At 40.1% G+C, this 24,318-nt stretch overlaps 1 protein-coding gene across 3 annotated transcripts in view; it reads left to right on the top strand.

Annotated features, from left to right (window-relative positions):
- gask1a (golgi associated kinase 1A) overlaps positions 1 to 24,318 on the top strand; it is a 75,962-nt gene that overhangs the window by 25,875 nt on the left and 25,769 nt on the right. Inside the window, exons 2-4 of one of the 3 annotated variants that reach the window (XM_076889705.1) lie at positions 8,892 to 10,001; positions 11,891 to 12,328; positions 13,751 to 15,070. In XM_076889705.1, the coding sequence (XP_076745820.1) occupies positions 8,892 to 10,001; positions 11,891 to 12,328; positions 13,751 to 13,927 (1,725 nt within the window). In that variant the 3' untranslated portion in view covers positions 13,928 to 15,070. Of the gene's footprint in view, positions 1 to 8,891; positions 10,002 to 11,890; positions 12,329 to 13,750; positions 15,071 to 24,318 lie in introns of those variants that run through there. The other 2 variants (XM_004560075.3, XM_004560074.3) reach the window with 2 other exon arrangements.

The raw sequence follows: 24,318 nt of genomic DNA, 5'->3' as shown, positions 1-24,318 counted from the left end.
ATACCTCTTTTTCGCCATGGTGTTGCCGTTTGTAGTTCAAAGTCAAGAGCTTAATAACTAATAATAAAGTCCCCAATGAGGATTTCAGAGCCTTAGTTAATTACGGCCTCGAGCCACATTTACTTTCCCTAATTTGTAGCATTTGTAATTTTTGATCTTGATTTCCGTCAGTTATTTTATACTAGTGCTAGCCAAACGGTCAATCAAACAGGACTAGCATTGGTTGCCTTGCTTTGTTTACTACAGAGGGCTGCAGTCACCTGTAGTTTGCACAGTTATGTGGCAACACCTATGTGTGCAAACCGATTCACTTTTGGATCCGTTTGCAGCAACCCTCACTGGTTCATTTGACTGCATGACTAACTTAACAGTCAACTCCAAACCGTTTTTTGTTTTTCATTTTTCACTTAATTTTTCAGGTTCAGCAGTGATTCTAATTCTAATGTAATAGAGTTTTAAGTTAATTCTAAATCTGTCCCTTTTTACTGTGAAGCACTCGTTTTATCTGTTTCATAATAAGCACAACCATTGCCTTCACAGCATTGCTGTGTTTCCCCTTCTTAAAAGCTGAAGCTAGGAGCTGTTTGGTGCAGTCTGAGTAAAAATGAATGAAAGAGAGCTTAGCCCAGACTCACAAGGTGAGCGTGTGAAAGGATTATGAACAGTTTGTGCTTTTGACTCTTGACTTTGAGACTTTGTTGCTTGCCCCAAGGTACTGTGCTAGTCTGCTGTTGCTGGGGGGGCTCTCTTCGTCCCTGTCTGCAGAAATCTTGCAGTGAAGGCTTGTGCATGACTGACTTAGCAGTCAACTCCAAACTGTTTTTTGTATTTTTCATTTGAATAATATTTTAAGTTTAAGAAAATCCTCTGTGAAGAATAAATAAACTAGTAACTGAATGATGTAACTGAAAGAGTTCTATTAAAACTGTGATACTGATCAAACATGTGGACGGTAACACAAGAGGACCTTCCTGCTTTGGGTATGATTTGACTGGTGTATGTCCAGTAAGGTGGTCATTTCTGGCTAATTTTTCCCTTTTATAGCACTAAGTCCAAATATACCCCTCCTTACCCTCATTAGGTGTAACAGAAGTGTACTGAGTCTACCCTTCTGTTAGTAAATCACAAAGTGTATTTGTTTTGAGCCATGTCACACTAACTACAGCACAGATGGTTAGCTAATGCTCTTCCAACCTGATGGCCAGTTTCCGTTTGTTAATGTGAGGACATCCATCTGGTATGTTAGAGTTTACCCGTAATTGCACTGTTCTGCTGACTTTGTCTCACAGTTAAACACACTTTTGGAAACAGCACATCCACTTCTGCCAGCACACTGCTCTGTCAAGACTTTTATTCTGTTGTGTCTTGCCCTGTCTCTTTAAACACACTGATAAAAGGTGCCATAGAGAAGACGGTGAAATGAGACAGGTTTCTGGGTCCAGACATTCTCACCTCCTTTCTTCTCCATTCTCTCCTGAGGCTGGCTGGCTGCAGCACCTGTTGCGTGTCTTGACCTAATGCTGCATACCTCGCCGTCAGCTTTGAGCAGGAAGAGAAGAAAAGAAGTGATATTAAAAAGAAAAGAAAGGGGAAATGAGCCAGGAGCTGTCAGATAGTGGCACACCTGGCCTGTCAGAGCAGGTAAGAGGTATACATACATGTGGAGGGTTAGATATGAAGCTGCCAGATATTAAATAAACAACATATCATCTTTTAGTCACAAATCTACTTAGAGGGGACTAATTATTCTTCTTCATCATCATCATCATCATCATCATCATCATCATCAACAACAACAACAACTTTGCCACAGTCTTTATTCCTGGACTTTACTAGACCAGCTTTTCATGATTAAGACTTCAAAATGATTCATCTTCTTAGTTCATCCTTTGTAATAAGCTTTTTTGAGTTTCCTTTCCCGTCCCCAGTTATAATCTGATTGGCTGCCTCTCACAAACACAAAGTTTGAACATCAGGTTTTATAGATTTTCTGTGCTCAGTGCCTGAGATGACCATAACAGCGACATCCTCTCTGTATTACATCACATAGAGCCAAGAACAAAAATAGCTGTCTGAAACAGAGTTTTAGGAGAAGTCCAAATCCTGAGCTTTTGGCTCACAGGGATTACTTGGACTTTATTTGAAACTCTGGCCATGTTTCATATGAACATCCACCAGTGTTGCAGGATATAACAGAAAAATCAAAAGCATAATTTGTCCGCTAAACCATGATATCATTCTGCAAACACACATGCAGATGCAGAACACTTTGTAGTGCTTTAATACAGATGACTCCAGTTTACATTAGCGATAAACTCTTAGCAGATAAGAGAGATGAAACATGATGAATTCGCTGTTCTCTAAATCCCCCCCCTTTGTGCGTTGTGCTAAAAGATGACTCCCTTTGTATTGCTGTCCTCTAGTAGGTGAAAACCACAAAATCATTTAGTTTCATTTGGATATATTGCAGACAGGTTGATAGGATTGGGCAGTAGGGGTAGGCCATATTATACCTTTCACGGTAATTCCGGTACAATGTTAGGCAATGATAAGAAAATGAAATATCGCAACAGAATATGGGTAAAATGCGCATGCGCAGTACCTTTCGTACACACATCTCAGAAAAAGCATGGCAGCGACAGAGAAAAGGGCGAAAGCGGATCGTTGAATGAAACAGATGAACCAGAACTGGTTTGTAAAAATTGTGCAACTTCAGTGGTGTGAAGTGGTTTGGTTTTCTTCCGTCAGATACCCACCAAAGCACAATTTTTTGTAGAACAAGCAAGCAGGCCGTCGTAGCGAAGGGAGGAAACACCGCAAGCCTATTTCATCATTTGAAGCAGAAGCACTTGTTGGAGTACAACAAAGCTGCTAAAGCATGTGAAAAGGCGTCCGCTTCAACTAGCGAGGTGGTGAGACCAAAGAAGCGGACTCAACAAACAATCGGCGTACTTTAAATAGCTGCACGCCTTATGACAAAAGCAGCAAATGCTGGGGGGAACTAACTAATGAACTAAACTAATATAAATAGCTGCTTGGTTTTTTTTGCACTAACAAAGTTGTGGAGTTGTAAAGCATTTTGTCTTGCGTCAATTATAGTGTCAGTCATATCGTTTCGCAAATCTTCAAATATATATCGTGATAAATATTTTTGGCCATATTGCCCTGCCCTATTGGGCAGCATATCTTCATTATATCATCTGAACGTTTTATTGATGCTTGCAGGCAACTGCATTTATAAGTGTAAATAAATAAAGGGCCAGTCTTTTCCAATGACCGACTTTCAGTGATGACACAATGATATGAAATGATAATCTATTGACACAAGGTGCCACAGCAGTATTGCAGTGCAATAGTAATGACACAGCATAAGTCAACTATATGGACAAAAGCCGTGCAGGCAGTTTTTTGCATACAAGTATAAAATATCTGCTTAACGCTTAATTTGAAGTGAAGTAAACTAAACTTGTATCTCATTTCAGGAGTTTCACAAATATCGTCACTCAAAAATATTTTAATTGGATGGAAATCAGTCATTTTCATCCACTGTTTACTTTTCCTGTTCTAAGAAGTGCATTTACGAGAATAGCTAGCAATGCTTGTTAGAGTCATTTCTTTACATCTGTGCCGCACATCACCAGAGGCTAGCATCTCCTCCTTCATAGCCTGGTTTGACTTGACAGGGTGTCGAACATGTTTGTTGTTTCCATATTTTGAAAGGGTCTATTCTTTATCAGATGATGTTGAAGTTTTGAAAAACAAAAGCCTGAGCCGATAGCAGCATACCTAAGGAATGGTTCAGGGTAATTTAAAACGTCATCACAAAGGAAAATTTGAAGTTTCCTCATTAGACTGAAATATCTCTAAACTGCTTTCACTGCTTCCCACCATGCTTTAATGCATTAAATCCACGTTGCATGCTGCTTTGTGCCTGCACCTGGTGACCTGTTTTGAATCTACGGGAGCTATGCGTACCTGAACTCTGGTAACCGTGGACACCGGTTTCATTTCATTTGTAGTGGAGAGAGAAACTGCTGGCCCTAGGGCTGCTGTCAAAGCAGCGGAGGAAGAAGAGTGGAGCCAGACAAAGAGGCAGGACTGCAGACACAAATAACCTGTCAGAGAAAAAAGAAAACTGGGAAGATAACAAGTGTAAAATATCTTTAGCTTGGCAGTAATAGTGTCATTTTTCTCTTTGAAAGCACAAACAAAACGCTACATTGAGTTAGACTCTATAACCTCAGGTCTTTAGGGGTTTGTGATTCTTATCGCGGCAGAAAAGGCTTACATACGCATGTGAGTGTGTGTGTGTGTGTGTGCGCGGCTTCTCACCACTCTGTATATTTATTCATTGTGTTTTTCCAGTTCTTTCTTTCAAAGTATTTATTCTGTGGGTCAAAGTGCATGACAGCACAGTCAAAAGTACAGCCAACCACATCACGTGACTCATGCAGTGAGTTTTCCCTCCCCTCTCATTCTAAACATTTAAAAAGCCTGGCATCTTTGGATGCTATAGAGAGGTGCTGAAGGCAACAGCACACTCCACTGTTGGCATATTCACATCAAGCTATGCTAGGCTGCACACGAATGGACACTAATTAGCAAATCTCAGCCAAAGTAACTGCTAACGCAGAGGAGTGTGTGTGTGTGTTGTGTGGGGCTGTAGTATTGCATATGGAATGCTATCACCTTGTGTCTTCAATGCAAGGTCATAATTTGAGCTATAATTTGAAACACAAAGTTTAAAGTCACTGCAGAGCCAGGTTGATTGTATTAAATAAGAATCCTGTAAACTGTTAGCAGTTAAAAATTTGTCTTGATGGTGGCAGTGTCGTGTGAGTCTTACAGTGGCTAAAATGAAACTCAATGATAAAGACATTTTTCAGCTTGACCTGCCACAATAACAGGATGGCACTTGTGACTACTATACTGCTTTTCCTTGGTGGGGGAGTTGTCACTGATGAGTTAATGCAGGCTGTTGGTGGGATATTTCATTGGACTACAATGAAAACACATTAGAAATTATTATTATTAGGAAACACTATGTGCATAAGAAGAAAGTACAATTTTAAACTGACCAAAATGTATTGTGTTTGTATTATGTGTGAAGTGCATTAAAAGATTAGTAATGGCTTACATGACTAGAAACAGTAAGAGTATTTTTCACTTAGTGGCACACTCACTGCAAATGATTATCTCTCTCAGTTCCCGGTTTGGTTTTTTATAGTCTGAAGTCTACTGTCGGTATCACACTGAGCACTTTTTCACAGACTTAATTTCTCAAAGCAGCAGGCAACTTTTTTCTGTGAAAAAGCTTCAAACGGCCACGGTACAGTACACTACCTGCTCAGCACAGCAGACAGGCTGAAGAATTAGGAAGGAAAAAGAGCCACATACTTTCTTCAGTAGCGGAAGAAGACCAAGGTGGAACTAAATTAAAAATCAATGTTGAACTTGAATAAAGTTCATTTATATGGTACTATGAAGGTATCATGTTAGATTTAATAGTTCAGTATTATAATCAAATTCAGTCATTAGCTGAAAAACTGACTTTGTGCAGTTTAGCTTCATAAATTGTATACAGGAGTGGGGATGGGAACTGGGAACGTCACTTATTAATTTGATTCTCAATGGATTGTCACTGGCTCCACTTGAGAGTCACCACCATCACTAAGCAGCACATCAATGACAACACGGCATGTAATAAATCTGCATGAATGTAATGTCTAATGTTGGGAGTATTTCACCTATTTGTTGTGGTCAGTGTTGGGGTTGTTACTCAAAAAAACGAATGTATTACACAGAACACTTTCCTAAAAAATTATGTCGTACTTTACTGAAACCTGAAACACACTGTCTCATAATTACCATTTGACAATATAAACCGATAGGCTACAGTTACACACACCATTACAAATCCTTATCCTAATGAGGTCACGTGTGATCTTTCTCTTTAGTATTTAGGGTAAGAACACAAAGCCGACAGCACAAATCAAAGATGAAAACGAGCACAAAGAGACTTTAAAGTAAAGTGATTTTACTTGAGAAAAATGTACAGTTAGAAACAGTCGTTGCTTTGGTTACCTGTTTAAGTTCAGGGTCTGGTTGCTGCTGGGGTCAGCAGACACTCAGTTTTATCATCACTCTGTGTAGGTGCTTGCAAAGAGTTGTTGTAGCAGCAGAATGCAGTTGTCTTCTGGATGCACTCTCGTCTTTTGACCAAAAAAAAGTTTTGTTTGTTAGCAGGTTAACGGCCGCAGTTGTGAAGGTATGTTCACATTTTATGTGATGTAGATACCAGTGATAGGTTGAACTAAGATGAAAATCCGGCCAAGGTCCCACCAGATTTGAAAATCAATAAAAACTTTATCCATCCATTCATTTGCTTCTGCTTATCCTTTTTCACGGTCGCGCGGGGTTGGAGTCCTCCCAGCTGTCTTAGAGCGAGTGGCCAGGTACACCCTGAACAGGCCGCCAGTCTGTCGCAGGGCAAACATATAGACACAGACAACCCTTTGCACTCACAACCATTTAGAGTTTCCAATTAACAAGTCCCCACCAACTGCATGTCTTTGGACAGTGGGGATAGGTTAAAAACTATATATTACCCATAATATTTTATTGATCATCTTCAAACTTAAAAATAGACTAGGCCGCGAGGGACATACCTAGGTACCTAGGTTGGCTAAACATTTGACCTTGACCTTCATTGGTACTGCCCTAAGGTCAAAGTTGACCTTGAAAAGAATTTCAAGAAACCATATTGAGTAACGTATTAAAGTGCTGTGCAATCTGTCACCCGACAACATCACAATGATGCCATAAAGATTCGCAAAATCACAGACTACATGAATATATCTTAAAATCTCAAGTTTTTACAGCTTATAGACGCCAAAGATTTCAACTAGTTCTGTGTAAGTTAAAAATAATATAATGCACCATCTTGGTATGTCATACATCTGTATTGTGTATTTAAAAACATCATAGAACATCGGAGTTGAATGAATTTGAACATTTCAGATAAGCTATTTCTGTATTACTTGAGGATTTGTATTAATAGTTAAAATATTATGATTGTGAATTTCTTAATATTTTTTGATATTTTTAAGCTATCTAACAATTGACCAACCAGTTAAAGATTAAAGTGTTAGTGGGACTGCAAATAGCAGTAGCATCTGATTGGTTAAATAAACATTTCAGATAATAAATGGATGGATAAAGGATCTGTATTATTGACTTGGAGTAACTATTTAAACCTCTTTACAACGAAGGTTAAGGTGAGTTTTCAGTCAGAGCAGTCCTGCTCGAAAGTGTCTGAGGCAGGCGAGCTGCAGATTTGCTGTGAAATCCAATCCATTAGCGTGAAATATAAAAAGGCATTAAGAGGTCAGTAAACGCTGCCAGTCTGCTCAGTAATGATCTCATTTATTTAAAGTAATTCAGCAGTCTCACACTAATGATTCAGTGACATTCAATTTCTCCATGTAGCACATTTGATCAATTCTGGACTGAATGTGTGGCTACTATAATATACTGTAGTCTCTTTAACACTGTTAACTACAGCATTAAAAATTGTCTTTGAGCGGTAGATGAATATATCTATATAAGTCTGACGCTCCAAGTCTCACACTGGTACTGTTGGGTAGTTTGTACAGGCTCTGTCAGCACAGGCAGCCTGATTCAGGCCGTCCAGTCCAGGAGAAGAATAATGGAACCCTTTCACAGGTGGAGGAATCTGGGCATGTTGTTAAGAGGCTTTGAGATGAGGAAGAGATCTCAAGGGTCTGAAACATTCCTTCACCTGAATGCAGAAAAAAATGAAGGTGATGCAAAGGGAGGGAGCGAGCGAGAGAGCAGGCAGGGACAGAGCAGTTATCTGGGTCAACCTGGCAGCATTCACATATGGCTTTACTTACAGGTGGGGGGAAAGTGTGGTATTCAGATGGAGCTGTGTGGTTAATCCAACAGTTGCAGGAAGTTTTGCTGATGGGAAAAGTGCTGTATGCATCCTCTGCCACTTAGCTTCTTAATATTTCCACTGGTAGGCCACCCTGTCTGCAGAGGAGCTACCATCCTGTTCTCAAACAATTTTATTTCGAGTTTCAGCTCAGATCTGTCAAATAAAACAAATGCTGCTACAGAGACTTCTTGCAACACAACCCCTTGAAAAATTGGACGATAAATCATTGGAAGGGCCAATTCCAGCTCTATTATTTGAATGTCAGCGTCATGGAGTTATAGTTTTGCTGTTTAAAAGCAAATAGAAGGAGTGCAGTCTACAGTAAATAAAGGGCTAGCACCTCTGCGACAAAATCACTTTGACAGAGCCTTCAGCAAGAACACCACAAGTCGTACTGGGGCAGTGAGAGCACATTGTGAGGAATACGGCTTTTCCATCCTTGCTGGGCACAGGCAATGGGCATGCCACAGCTGTATTGGTCTCAGCTGGATAGGTCCAATGCAATTGTAAGCTACTGGAAAAATGCAGCCGCCTGACACGAGCTTTATATTCTTTATATTCTGCTCCTCACACATTCATGTTTGTGCAGCATGCACAGGACGTTTCAGTGCTGATGGCTCTGTGCTACAAAATTCCAGATTATTCCTCTCACGTAAACTGATGACTCAGAGGTCACTATTCTGATCTCATGCAACCGACCCGAGCTGTGTGCCCACATCAGATTGTTTTTCAGCTTTCCCTTGTAGAGTTTGTTTTCTACATGCCAGGAGAAAGACCCCGCAGGAGCACTGAGCACTCCAGTCTGTTTATTGCAGATGCTATCTTTGATTTTTATGTTCCCTCTCCATTATAATCATTGGTCTCTCACTCTCCCTCTAACTTCTGTTTCTTTTTATCTGTTTTTGTGTTTGGTTTTGTTTTTTAACCACAGGCCTGGCGAGTGTGGTCCAAACTCTGGTGTGGTCACAAATGGATCCTACTTCTTACCCCTCTTTTCCTTCTCTTCCTCATGATCTTTGTGATGACAGTCACCCTGCCACTCCCTTCACCACCCGCTCACATCGCCTGGAGGTCGTCCCGGGCCCTGAGTTCTACGGGGGAGTTCAGGTCCAGGAACAGGATTGTGGAGACCCTTCCAGCTGCTGGCTTCCAGCAGCCACTCACTCACATGTACAGCAGGAGCTTGAGAAGCAGCAGTAGAAGTGAGACATCTAAACATTCTGTGCCACTTAAACCTTTCGGGGACGCTGCTGGCAATGACAAAAACAGCATCAAAGAGAGACGTCGCGCTGACATACAAAGAAATAAACACAAAAGCAAAGGCATTGCCTCCAAGAGAAAAGAGCTGGCAGGCGTCAGCCAGCCAGCCAGTCATCACCGTCCCCATCCAGAGTTTATAGACAACAACATGCTGCCAAAGCACAGAATTAAACCAAGCAACCACAGTGCTGTGGCAACGCAAGCTACACAAACATATATTTATCTTGAAAAGAATGCTTCAGCAGATCCCATAGAAAGTGAGACAGGAGCTGCAGATAGACAGGCAGCCAAATTTTGGTTTAGACACACAAACAGGAATGCAGACAAACAGATACATGGCAGCCATACAAGTGCAAAGATAGCACAACAACACCTGGGTTTAAAAAAACACAAACAACCAACAAAACGCAATCTGAAATCAGACAATGTGCAGGCTGTTAAAAAGCCCGCTGGATATTTCATAAAACACCGTAATCTCTCTGAGGATCCCTCAGATGCGAAAAAGATCCCGGGATCACTGGCCAACAGAAAGGCTTTGTCCAAACCAGAGGTCGCTGTGATGGAAGATGACATCGACTGGTGTCAAAGCTTTACAGAGCAGGACTTCCCAGACAGCGACCGCAGAAGGATCAGGGCCAACTTGCACCGCCTTCCCTGGTTCAGCAGGGAAGACATCCAGAAGATGGAGTTCCTCGCTAAGGGCGAGGTGGTTAGCGAGACCAGGATGCCGGGACACGGACAGGTGCTCCAAGTGGCACTGGATGCTCCAGCAGACCAGCAGGTGTGTTGTATTGCTGACTGTAATTTTAAGTTGAAAACACTTCTCAATGTTAAAAAGCTGTTTCCTACTTTTTCAATCACATAATGCAGACGCCTCACAGACTGACACAGATGAGGTGAAAGCAGGTGAAAGAGCGCTGCTCTGATATGACCATAACAAGCCAAAGGTGTAATTTGGCAATGTAAGCTGAATACTGCTTGAGATTGTCAGCCCGTATTGTGTTGGCCTTGAATATTGTGCCATCCTTGTCACACTTCCTGAGACACACAGGGTCAGTGGTGACGACATGCCTGGGTGACAGGATGAGATGCTGAATTCTGCAAAAACCAACAGTGAATGCATCTTAGCGCTGTGCATGTGTAATCGAAGCCGGATACTGTGTGAGGCATGTTATTCTGCACCAAAGAGCAGCTATTCTTCTCTAGAACTATTTAAAACAGCACTCCTGCTGCTGCACTTCATTCTCTGAACACACACACTGTGGTATATTTTGACTCAGTCTCACAGTCGCAGTCATCTCACTGGAAAAACTCATTATTGCACCAAATGTGGATGAATTGGTTAGACTTTATAATCCTATTACTGCATAAAATGTTTGTAATATAGTTACGCACTATGAAGCATTAGTAATCAGTTAGTAAATACTTATTTGAAGACCTTTCTACTTTCTAAACATGGTTTATTTTGAATTAATAAGCTCATATATAATGGAAATAATGCCAGCACTGTTATACTTATAAATGATGAATTAACTGTAAAATATTACAGTAAGTACTACAAGTTATTTATTTATTTATTTAATGGTTTGTGCTGTCATTTAGAAAGTCCATGTAAGTGATACAAAAAGTATTTTGCTCATTCATGCAAAAGAATATGATAAAGACATGAATTCATTGTTTGTGTGGTGAAAGCGGTTTTATAAATACTTATTTCATATTTTAATTCAGTTGATTACTAGTTGTTAGTTTAGTATTTTGTGTGACTGCCTCAGCCTTACAAAGCAGAAAGTATAAATAAAACTGAAAGGTCAGCAGGACGCTGCCTTCACAACAGAAAAGAAACAAAGCATAACGTGACAGAGAACACATGCAAACAGAATACTGAAATATGTGCCAGACCACAGTCTGAGTTTGTAGAGGATTTAAGACATGCTGAGCAATCAAACATAATAACATTATCACAAAACAATAGAGAATATTTCACAAAGCTTCACAAACAAGTGTAGATACCATAAATTGTCCACCATATTAAACAGTTATATTCAAGTCTAGCGTGTTAATAAAGCCTTCACAAATATGTTGAGTATTACTCAAAGCTGCCCATCTTCACTCGGGGGAAACTACCTGTCTCAGGGTTGCTTGTTTTATACCCAGTCGTGTTATTGACTTGTCAGTTTTGTCAGTTTAATTCCAGAATGAAGGTGTTGGAATAACATATTGTTGTTTCAGTCTTTTCATGGGATTTGTGGCCAAAACCAAAAATCTAGAGTAACAGCAGTTTCATCGATTAATCTGGATTGTCATGCAGTGACAGTGTGACACAACTAAGAGCTGATGGTTGTGCTCACAAGTCAAGCAGGTTTTTGAGTCTGATAATGGATTCCTGCTGTTTATGGAAAAGGAGAGAAAAATATATTACATTTGAAAGAATTCAACAATATTATTATGTATACTCTAGCTCCACCTTTGGCACATTTATATATGAAAGATGTTAAAAGGTCCCATCCTTTAATTACTGGATAAAAAGTCATAATCTGCTAGTTGAATAAATATTCAGTTTGTCGTAAATGAAGTCCTTACAATTAAATATACATGGCTATAGGATCATAATGGGTGCATGGTCTTAGAGTAAAGTGAACAGCATTATCTAACTGTATTCATCCATCACAGAAGCCATCCGTGATGAAAAACTCACATCAGCACGGAGAAGGACGTGGACGTTCAACTACCCACAGTGAGCGCTGTCAGCAGGGCTGCTGCGCCCTGGTCAAGCGCACTGATGACTGGATTGAAGTGTTCGCCTTCCACCTGGACAGAGTGCTGGGACTCAACAGAAGTCTCCCCGCAGTTCTGAGGACCTTTCATAGCCACGTGCTGCCCAACAGGTACATTAATGGCACCCCCAGACCTGCAGTGTGGTGGGACCCAGATATTCACCACCTTTCTGATGAAGACAATGACCAGAACTCAATACAGCTCAGCTGGGTTCACTACCAGAAACTGCTAAAAGCTCGCTGTGGGAGTGAAACAGACCTGAGGTCAGCCCCCTGCGTGGGAGTGCAGCACTCAGAGTGGGGAAGCCTAGCTCTTTTTGACTTCCTGCTGCAGGTAAGAGAAGTGATTTTGTCCATTTTCCTGTGGCTTCCTACTGTAGTAATATTAAACTGTCTATATACATCTCCAAAAATTGGTTCTGCTCATCTGGACGTAGCGTTTTGTGGGAGAAACGTTTCCTCACTCATCCAAGTGACTTCTTCAGTCTCAGCTGACTGCAGGGAGGAACGCTGGTTTGAGCGCGGAGTATAGGAGGCCATTTACGTGAAAAGGGAAAGACCATCTCTGAATCGAGGAGGGGGCCTAAGGGTACATCTTTCGCCATCTTACAATGCTGTGATTGCAGCCATTCCCGAACTCTCTGTGAATGGTACTCATGGTCTTTGATCAGTGGGTTTTGATCAGTGGTTGTTGATCAATGGTTATGAGAATTTGTATAATTAAGATTAAGGAACTGACCTCCCAGCCCATTGTTCCCTCAGTGGGCTGGTTTCAGCCATAATGTAAATGTACTGTTTATAAGGTTGGGGAAACCTGCAGTCAGCTGAGACTGAAGAAGTCACTTGGATGAGTGACGAAACGTTTCTCCCACAAAACGCTACGTCCAGATGAACAGAATCAACTTTTGGAGATTTACTTTCCTGGATGATTGAGAATGCATCAAGATGTGTATATACAGTTCAGCAGGACAATTTCTTTAGATCAAAAAAGCTGACATGCACTATTAAAGTTATCCAGAAGACACAGGACAATGAATGGAGTTTGCTACTACTACTGATAATAACAATAATAACAATAATAATAATGATGACATGATGACAATGAGTGAAAGGCACGTTTTTTTAAAAGCATCAACCTACCCACAAACCCAGAAAAAAACAGCTAGGTCATGTGACCCTCACCTTGTGGGTTGTAGTGTAGTAACTTCCCAAGCTAGTTAACATTGATACAACCTAAATTTCATTACGTGCTAGCTAGCTAAATTGCTAACTAGACAATAAGTTAATAGAGTTCATCACAGACACTCAGATCTTGACTTTTCTGTTTATCAGTTTGTTAAAAGTTTTATTTTTTTAAACAAGCAAAACACTCCAGTGTCAATGTCTGCTTTGGATTCTCCGCTCTCTTGAAGGTTACCAGTGTCAGGCTGACGTGCTGTTGGTCAGCTGCTTTATTTAGGCATGCATTTCAGACCTAAATACAGTTGAATCCAAGTTTTAAATTACTTGCATGCACAAGTCAAATGTTATTTTATGAGATCAGTCATGAGCTATTTTACATTATATGGAGGAGGCTGAGTGATGCCTTTCAGCTTTAAAAGGTGGAACATCTTGTATCTTGTATGTAGACAAACATGGGCTTTTTGATCGGCCTTAATATCGAAACATTAATTCTGGCTAATATTCATACATGAATCTAGCATGAAATGTCTTATTCCTTGTACAACATTGAAAAGCCAACATTTGTTTCAACCAGGTTCCAACACTGAGGGTCAGTCATGTGCAGCCTGGGTTTCCTCCTCTTTTTAAAGCTCTCCCAGTCATGGTTCTGACATTGATTTCTGCTTTGCTGGATAAAAGCAATAAAAAGACCTGTTGTTGTTATTACTCTGACATTTGCTTCACAAGTTACACAAAGCACATAGTTGTATAAGCATGTGCTTTCATTGGCTCGTGGATTGGGAAAAAAAGACATTTATGGAGTGAGATTGATGAATGTCTGCTCTCAGACACAAAAACCCACACTGGCCAAACTGTTACATTTAGGAGGTAATTAAAGATGCAGCGTTATGTGTAAGAAGCCATCTGGTCACACCTTGTAACTAACGCAAAGCTGTTTGTAGTAATGTTCCCACCAAGAAGAAAGTCGCCTAAACATTTTTCCTAAGAGGATTACAAGCCACAGATCACTTGTAAAGTATAAAGCTGAAGTGGTGATGTACTAGAATAATATAATGTCATGTTATGGGTAACTTTAATCTGAAACACCTGGTTCATGCTGAGTTGGATTTAATGAGCTTTTATAATAAATGTTTCATGTACATAGTGTACAAAACTAATCTCTGCACACTTTATGCCTGTGGGAAAAAAAGGTTTCCACTGGACAGAAAATTATACCGTGTGAAGACTATTATATATTCAACAAGTATAATTTGTAGCATTTTTTTGTATTAAAAGCTTATTATTGCCAATATGAACTCTTACCCGACTTATACATGACATAGCAGATACAACAGAGGAGCATAGCAGTACAGGGCAGTCTGCTGTATGTCTGATTGCACTTAAGTTGATGGCTGTGCCATTTCTAATGTTTTTCCTAACCAGACAATCTTCAAGGAGATAAATAATCTGGAAAAACTTATCATTGTGACTGCACTGAATTTGAATTGTATTCTTTCTAACTTCATTCATTTAGTCAAAGTGACACCCAAGCATATTATGGGCTATTATAAAGTCCACTGATGTGGTCATTTCGTGTTTATTGTATTTCTGGCTGTTCATCAAATTCCCAGTTTTATGCAGTTTTCCTGGTAATCACATTCATCCTGCATAGAGATTTTCTCATCAGTACAATCGCAGCCCAGGAGTCCAGTGGAGGGGGTGTGATGTGGGGCTGTCAACGTTAGCTATAATATGTACTGCCATCACTATAAGGATTGGTTTATGTATTCCAGTGATACTGCGAGCTAATATGTACTTTCACTGTAAGTGATGTCCAGCCATCTGTGATCGGGATGATCTTTCCCTACAAATATTTTTTCTAATTTTGTCTGTAGTGGTATATTAAATAACTCTGTGTGTGGCTACAAATGTAATATGTGGGTTAAAGTTCATAAATGAAATCTTTAAACCTGTTGTTACTGGCTCTCAAATCTTTTCAGTGTCAGTTTGGCTGCAGTAGCAACTGCTGAAGCTGGTAAGCTCCTTGGATGAGAAGAGGGAGGCAAAAAGAGTTAATTGTAGTTGGCCTGAGCTGCAGTTCCTGTCAGACTTTAGCTTGCCTAATGAGCCAAGTGCACTGTCATGTTGCTTTTTGTCAGCCACACTTAGGAGAATTAATGCAGTTATAAAAAAAGTTTATATTGCAGATTACGGTGTGAAATTTTAAACCAGTGGTATTTTTTTCTGTTTGTTCACATTTTAACCCTCTCGAGGCAGGCGTTGCCAATTTGCAACAGTTAAAAACTAACAACCTGATTACCCCACATACATATTCTATGAGTTTTTTTTACTCAGAAGTACCACTGCAGGACTTGGTTGTGCATTAGCAACAAAAAGTTTCATTTGAGCCTGAGAGGGTTAAAGATAGATGAACAAAAAGTGCTACAGACGTGCTGCTAGACTGATTTATTTGGTTTGAGGGGTTGTGACATCAGTAATGTAATTAGAAAATAGACTGCACTTGCACAGTAGTTCATTTTGTTGGTGAAATACAATTATGAATATATCCATTTTAATCCAGTTTATAAGTAACCCCCCAAACGTTCCAGGGCCTCCACCATTTCTGCTGAAAAGGATGTGTGCTTCCATTAATGTAATTTCCAGGTTTTTCCACCTGGACGGGAAAAACATGACCTTTATGGTTTTCCCTTCCAGAGACTGGATCACATCCTCATTTTCTTTAAAAGACACTGAAACGTTCCCAAGCAGACATAGGAGTATTACCTTTTTCTGTACTAAGACGTTCTTACTTACATACTGCCGACATTTGAATTCTCAAACATAACATTGCCTACATAACATTTACATTTGGGACAGCTGAGGTCCCAAATTGTAATTCTGGATGGCAATTGCAAAACCTTGTCCCAAACATCACTGTCTATTACAACATTTGAGCAAAATATACCAGGATGTTCTTAGCCGTGCAGGGAATTGAGGGTCGGGGGAGCAATCAAACACACATCACAGGTTCTGCAAACGTGTGTTCTGGTTGTTCAACAGGTGTTTGATAAATTGCTTGTATTGTCTCCCTTACTGTTGGATCATGTTGCACCTATGATTACAAGAACTGGAGTCACTTACTTGAGAAAAACACAATCTGAAGTCTGTTATATTTTCTCCACAGTGGCCTCTGTTCTGGTGTGTGTGTGTGTGTGTGTGTGTGTGTGTGTGTGTGTGTGTGTGTGTGTGTGTGTGTGTGTGTGTGTGTGTGTGTGTGTGTGTCAGGGGTAGAGTTTCATCCTCAGCCAGACAGTAACCAACAGAGTATGAGAGATTTCCTGAAATAGTTGCCTTTATTTCTCATTCCCTTTTTATTCTAAGTGTGATGCCTAATTCTCCTCTCCCTTCCTCTGTTCAAGTCACTGAGTTATGCTGTGCACTGTGGTGACTCACACCTGAGAGGAATTGCTAGGCTAGTTCCAGCTTTTGTCAGCAGTCCTTTATGCAGACAATAAGAAGAGCATCACTCTGATTAGGATTTATCCATTACGCCCCTGGGATAGCGCTCAGTTCTATGACCCACTGTGTGCACCTTCGCTAATCTAATATAAATTGCTGTTTCTCAGCAAGTACTCTTTGTGCGTGGGTTTTTTTTCATGTGTAGATGACATCACAGGCCATTTTCAGAGATCCTAGTTTTAACTGACCAAGGTTTTTATTTGATCACTTAAGGAAAATTTTGGGTTTCTTGTGCGACTAACAGGGACACAAACCTCATGTTATGCTTGGGGTTGGTACTATTTTCTCCTTTATTTGTCATCCTGGAGGAGCTGGACTAGTTACAGGATGTTATCAAAAACCAAACCTAAAGAAAAATCCATTTAGCAGAGGGTTTTGGAGAGGATAACTTAGTTGGTCTGTGGAAACCCCCGGTTTGGGGATTTCTCTTCCAGTGCTCCATTTGTCATGTTCATCTACACCAACGCAGGTTAAATTGATTCTCAGTGGTTTAAGCTTCCTCACTGGATAGTGTGGGCTCCCTGAAGATTAATGTGTTTTTACACTTTGCTGATCAAGTGCATTTAATGTCTGTTCATCTCATTTTTTTTCAGTAATCTACCGTGACAAATTGTGACAAAGTTCCCACCCACTGCATTTCTTTTATCTTCTGGAAGGCATCACCACTACTGAGTTGAAATCCATACAGCTACTCACTGAGTTTATTAGATTTTAAAAGAAACAATCAGTACTTTAAAAACTATGTTTCTGACTTTTTTCTTTAAGAAGTTGGAGAGCAGAGAAATTAGCTTCTATATGGACAGTGTGTGGAAAGCAGATGTTTATCTCCACTTTTTTAAATTGGACTAACATGACGAATAACTTGTAGCATGTTGAATTTTGGGTAATGTAGGTTTTGACAGAGAAGAAAAACGTGGATTAATGCATTGGATTTAACAGACGGTGAGCTTTTTTTAGTGGAGTAAGATGATCTAATAAGACTACAGTCTTTCAAATGTGGGAGGAAACCTGAGCATTAGTATTAAATTCATACAAGCATTTAAACACCACACATGCATGTCTTTGCCAGCAAGGTCATCAGAGGCAGATGCATTTAAGCTTTTTTATGATCCAAGCACTGCATCCATGTTCCCGCAAACACAATAGCCTCCTTCTCTTCCTAATGCAGCAGATGTTTAACTATGTTTTCCTTTTATATCTATTCCAGTTTTTTTTCTTAACAGCAAATAACACAGTCAGGTTGGCAAGTTTTTCCCCAGAGAAAACTCACAAATGTGTAGTGTTTATATTATGCTAGAAAGAATCTGTTGTGTAATGTCACTGCTTGCAGTAAGAATTCACAGGAGCCAATATATTTTACATACAATGTACCATATGTACGGTAATTTTTGAAAGTACATTTTGTGTTAGTGACTCACTATAATTTGTAGCAGTGCAGTAATTGCCAAGTTAAGAATCACCAGACTGTTGGCATGTTGTATGAAGCACCTCGAGTTACTTTTAATACTTTGATGAAGGAGCTAAAATAAAATTGAGTGTTTCTGGTTAAAAAAATAAATAAATAAAAGCAGTGCATCTCTTTTAGCGACAGGCTGAACATCGTATAAGTAACGAGTAGCAAACTGTGCAGATGGAATTTATGTGCATGTCACTGCCAGTACGCTTAAGCTCTGGAGACGAGAAGTACTGCAGTTTTCCTGGATTTATCACTGGAGACATTTCCAGCACCCGTCAGTGCTTCCCCTGTGAGAAAACAATGACGGACATCTTTGCAAATGGAAACATGAACAAAATGAAACAAATACAACAGCAGTGATAACACATTATAACGCATTTTATTTAAAATTCTAGATTCAACTGATTTTTGGTGTGACTTTGAATCCAGCCCTCACAGGGTGGGTGGTTTTGGTTTCCACTGAGCATTAATACGCCAGTAAAGATGTTATAATTTAATATTTCTTTCAAGATCTGATGTGTGAGTTAAATCATCCCTTAATTAATAATTGTGAGTATATGATGTGATTAATTGCTCAGTCTCATTCATTCTATCTTTTAACTCTTTTGTTAGTTTGAGTGTGTTCTGCAGCATACCAGAGCTGACAGGCTGATTTTTTTTTTACATCATGGATTAACTTAATGAGCAATACCTACACACCAGAAGTGTTTCTTTGGATTTCTGCTTGTGTGTGCAAAAAGTGTGTGCCTGTGTCTGTGAGTATAGATCCAGTACCATCGGTTCAATTAAAAATCCAATATAGCTCCCGGTGTGTATGTGCACTTTTGGTTCTCAGGGTCTGTGTCTTTGGGTTTGCAATTTTAGTGGAGCTCGTTTAAAAAGTGTTAGCTGCTAATGATCCTGTCAGAGCTGCTGTTTCTGTGCTAAACGACAGCCTGCGAGTAGAGAGTGGAAACTTGACAATGATAGGTAGTTACTTTGTAGTATATGGGAATACTACACTAATGATTGGGAGTCATTCAGTGTGGATATTTACAACATTTATTAGTGCACTGATGAGAAACCAAATCAAATGGAAGCACTAAAGGATTCAGAGGTACAAATGCAATAAGTAAAAGCAGTAAGCTGCAATGAATCCCCCCAGGAACATCACTGAGCTGTGAGGGTAGTCCAGGGGCCACAATCGATTAGGATCTTTTCATGTAATTTGGCCACAAGTCTCCAGCATCCTGAAATTACTCACTTTGAACAGAGACAGTATGAAGGAAACACGGCAGTCTGAGAGTCCTGGTCTGAGCTCAATGTTCCCTACATCTTCCTCACTGACTCACAGAACTGTGTATCATGAAGAGTGATGAGTAAATGTCCTTCAGAACTGAGTGAAAATGCTGGAGACATGCGTAACTTATCTGATTACCCGTAGTGTGTGGGAAGAGGCTTTTGCTCACAGCCCTATTCTCTCTATTCCACTATTACCCTGTGGTAAAAACCATCCCGGTTGCCCCCTCTCTTTATCTGATGCTTAATTTCTTTAATTAACGAAGAAAAAAAAACATACATTTGAAATGTGTAATTTTGTAATTTATGTTATATTTTTAGCTTGTAATTTGAGTTTTCCATAAAAAGGCGATGACAAGGCTTTAGATTTGAAAATCATATAGGAGAAACAGAAATACAATGTTAATAAGAATGAATAAGAAAACAGCAACAATGTTCATGATTGTACTGTTTCAGCTACAAAAATAAAAGGATCTTTTACTGCTTTTACATTTACAGTTAGAAATAGGCATTTATTGGAGATTATGTATGGGAATTTCAGGAGTGGGACCACGCCTCCAAACACCCTCCTTCCGGTTGTCATCTATATAGGTTCACCCAGTTCTGCAAGCTGTTCATTCTCGTTTACGTGCCCCACCCTCCCTCTCTCCTTGTTCTCAATTCTTTAACTTCTTCACTCCTATTTAGTACATGGGGATCTGCCAGGCCTGGGAGCCGTCGCCAGTCCCCTTCCAGCCCTTTCCCCAACCGCAGCTCAATTCATGTCCAAGCATTCACCTTTAACTACTAACCTAAAATGAGAACGTCGGCCCAGCTAGTGAATTTCAATTTACTGTGCTGTTGCTGAGGCAACCAGCACCATATAAGTTTAAGGTTCATTTTTCTTACATTTTACCATAAAGCATAAGTGTACAGTTACCATTAGCTTAAATTAAGCAGAATGTGAATCTGCCATTTCCTCATTTGCAGAAATAAAGTGGTGAAACATTTTTATGTTGCGCTCCAGCAGCACTGCACATGTGGCTCTATGCATTAGAGGCATTAGTTGTGTTTCATGCCAAGTTTTTTCTCTTTATGTTTTTAGGGGAGTTTAGAGTAGCAAGAAAATCCAAATTCAAAACTCAAAGACTAATTCCTGTGCCAGTTTGCAAATGTTTGCAAATATCTGGATATTTATGCAGTTAGAAAAGCTGAGATATTTTTTTGCTTGATTTGGTCAAATGCCTTTCGTGGTAAGTTGGCAATGCAGCCCGTGATCAGCACACCGTCACTGTGAATGATAACAAACATTAGAGGTAGGAATCATGACATTATCACTTCACTCACAATACTTTTTTCAACTGTAAATCACGTCTGTGCCCCAGTATTTGTGTTTCAGGTCCTGGATTAATATTCTTTGATTTAGTGTTATTCATGTTTTCCCTATTTGTCTCTGTGTGTTATATGCGTAGTTTCTAGTCTCTAGTTTTCTGCCTTCCCTGTGTTCCACGGTTAGTTCCTCTTGTCTCCATGTTTCATGTTCCCTCTGTTCCCCTAGTCATCGTGTCTCCATGTCACAGTGTCAAGTCTGCGTCTTTGTAAAAGTCTTATGTTTCCTTTTTTATTTTGATAGTTCCTTGTCCTCTGTTCGGTGTATTCAGTTTTGCTTCCTGTCTGATTAGTCCTGTGTTTTCCTCTGTGCGTTGTCGCGTCGTACTCCCTCATTGCTGTCGTTTTTCTCTGTCTTGCCTGAGATCTTCTGGTGCTGTGTTTTTCTAGTTTCCTAGTTTCCAGTGTCGGTTTTGTTTTTCTCTGTTGTAATATTCCGAGTTTTTGTCACAGCAAATAAAGCTGTCTTTTTCAGTTCGACCTTTTGTTTGGGTCCTAATCCTGCGTGCCACAGCTGTAATATGACAGGGAGACCTTCCTGCATCCTTCCTGTCTCTACTGCTGCTTGGTCTCCACAGTTGGTTGTGGTCACTTCAGGTTTCTGTGGCCATGTGGACTCTGTGTTGTGATGTTTGTACTCTGGTGATCTGGGTGATTTTGGTGGCAGTGGAAGTGTCCTCACTGCTGTCTGTTTCTGCTTGGTTCTTTATCCTTTTTTCGCTGTTTGGTTTCTGGCTTTCATTGTGATACATTTTGCTGCAGATTGGATAGTGAGGAATATCACAATGATGTCTTCACAAATTTGCAACAAAACCAAAAAACAATGTTGCATCAGAGGTATACTAGGTTATCTTACTTCAGTTTTTCTTAGTAACCAACACTGTTACTAAACCCTGCCATAATTTGGAGATAGTGTGTTATCAGTTTGTGACTGAATGGGGTCAGGTTAGCAATTACGTGCAGTCTGTTTCTGATAATACAGCAATTAACTGTGATGAACTGTCAAAAATCTCCATAGACAGAAATTCGCAATTAATTATTACATTTGCACTCAGTGACCTTCCTGTTCTTTAGGAGTATAACCAGAATACAACCAGCAGGGCAGCACGGTGGTTAGCACTGTTGCCGCACAGCAAGAAGATCCCGAGTTCAATTCCAACATCAGGCCGGGGTCTTTCTGTGTGGAGTTTGCATGTTCTCCCCGTGTTTGCGTGGGTTCTCTCCGAGTACTCCGGCTTCCTCCCACCGTCCAAAGACATGCAGCTTGTGGGGATAGGTTAATTGGAAAATCCAAATTGCCATTAGGTGTAAATGTGCGAGTGAATGTGAGGGCGAATGGTTGTCTGTCCCTGTGTGTTGGCCCTGCGACAGACTGGTGACCTGTCCAGGGTGTACCCCGCCTCTCGCCCTATGACAGCTGGGATAGGCTCCAGCGACCCTGAAAAGGAGAAGCGGAAGCGAATGGATGGATGGATGGACAACCAGCTGGCACCCAGTTGCTTCCAGTTCCCTTGTGCTAAATGGGACTTTGTCAAGCTAAGTGTGTCAGGTGGTTTTTTGGTTGAGCTGATTTATAGTAAGTTTGCTCGCCTAACATTATCTCGATATTTAGTGTCCCTGTTTCGGTACATGCAAAACATACTAAAATACTAAAAATTAAATACTATGCTCTATCAGTTAATTCTCACAACCCTAATGAACATAAGGTGACAGTATACTCGGTATACTCGGTCTCGGTAAATCGACTGACTCAAACACACTGTCCTTTATTCTGTGCCTTTAAGCATTTTCTACCTACCGCGCACAGAGACACTATGACAGCTGCGTCTGGAGCATTTTGGGTTTCAGTGCCTTGCCCAAGGACACTTTGAATGTGCCAGGGATTGAACACACATTTCAATTGGGTTGAGAGGAGCCTTTTATCAGTGGCTGTCTTGGAACTCAACAGGCCTTTTTTTAATGAGGCTGCAACACTGACAGTAAAGATAAATGTAACATTTACCCCCTCATTATTCTCAACTGCCATCTGGCTCTTAAAACAAACAGTTTGATAAGCCAGTAAGTTTGCCTGCTGGTGACATTAGACATTAAATAAAGGTTCAGTGTATTGTACCTGTTGTTTCAATTGAAAGTGTTTTGTTCATTGAGTCAAGGGCATGCTAGTCAGCTAGATGTTTAAGTGCTGCAGGTGCATGTGGACCTGTGAACCTGCAAGGAACGAGAGCTATTGCTGTTTGCTAATCTTAGCCATACTGGTTTACAGAATGTGATTAATGGTTCGTAACGGCTAACAATAAATGTTTATATAGATAATGTGTGACATTTTCAGCTCTCTTTTCACAACACAGAACCAAATGAAATGTTTTACTTTAAGAGCTTAAGAAAATGTCTCGTGACTACAGATACAGTACTGGTGCATTGGTGACTTGCAGTATACATTTACAAGGTACTGGCTACATTTCTGTTTGTTTACTGTTTGATTAAGAAGGTGGGATTCAGTTGGCCATATCTTGGTATGTTTACACACACACTTCAAAGCAACGACTGCAAATAAAGCCTGGCTCCTTAGATTAGAGCTGCCCACAGTAATCCTGTTTACACCACTGGAAGTACGCTTGAGATTATCCAGAGAAAATTATGTTTCTACTAAATTAAAGGAAAAAAGCATGCTTTTGACAGCTTTGATGGTGCTCAGGGTGACAATAAATGTGAAATCTGGGTAATTGTTCTAGGCTGGAGTTGGATTTGCAGTTTGTGTGCCAAGATTTTTAGACTGGTGGAGTTAAGGATCATACATTCAAAAACACCTACACATACTGACACTGACCTTACTTATGTTCACTTAATGAAGACATCTGCTAGCAATACAGTTGTCCAGACTCACTAGCCAGTTAAGTGTGCATCTTGCTAGTGCTGGGTTGGACCCAGTTTTGCATTGAGAACCGTCTTAATGCTTCATAGCACAGATTCGACAAAGTGCTGAAAACACTCGTCAGAGATTTTGGTCCTTACAGACCTGAACAGCATCACACACTTGCTGCAGATTTGGAAAATCTCTTTTTCAGTCTATTCTCTGTAAATCATAGAGACGATTATACTGGAAAATCTGGGAGGACCAGCAGTTCCTGATATACTCAGAACACCCATGCCACATTCAAAGTCACTAAATCACTTTTCTTCCTCAGTCTTGACCATACTTACATGCCTAAATGGATTGATTTCCTGCCATGTGAGTGGCTTTTTAGATATTGTGTTAACGACGCAAGTAACAAATTGCCTGGTTAGTGTTTTTAAAGGTATTTTTCCCAAAGGGCGGTGGGATCTATGATTGTTACTAGAATTTTCAATTTGTATTTTAAATACCGTTACAAATACAAAAAAATACAAACAATTATGTTATGCAAACAAAGTTTTTTGCAGCTGTTTACCTAAAAATGCAGCAAAGGCGGTTTTTTTAAATAAACATTTCAAACTATTTACAGAACAATCAGCTGTTCTGCATCAAATTTGATGCCACACAAATTATTTGTGCCACTCCAAAA

This window comes from Maylandia zebra, linkage group LG11 (genome assembly GCF_041146795.1).
Source record: "Maylandia zebra isolate NMK-2024a linkage group LG11, Mzebra_GT3a, whole genome shotgun sequence".
In the NCBI taxonomy this organism is placed as follows: Eukaryota; Metazoa; Chordata; class Actinopteri; order Cichliformes; family Cichlidae; genus Maylandia; species Maylandia zebra.
The sequence above is the reverse complement of the archived record's forward strand: the minus strand, read 5'-3'. Positions and strand labels throughout refer to the sequence as shown.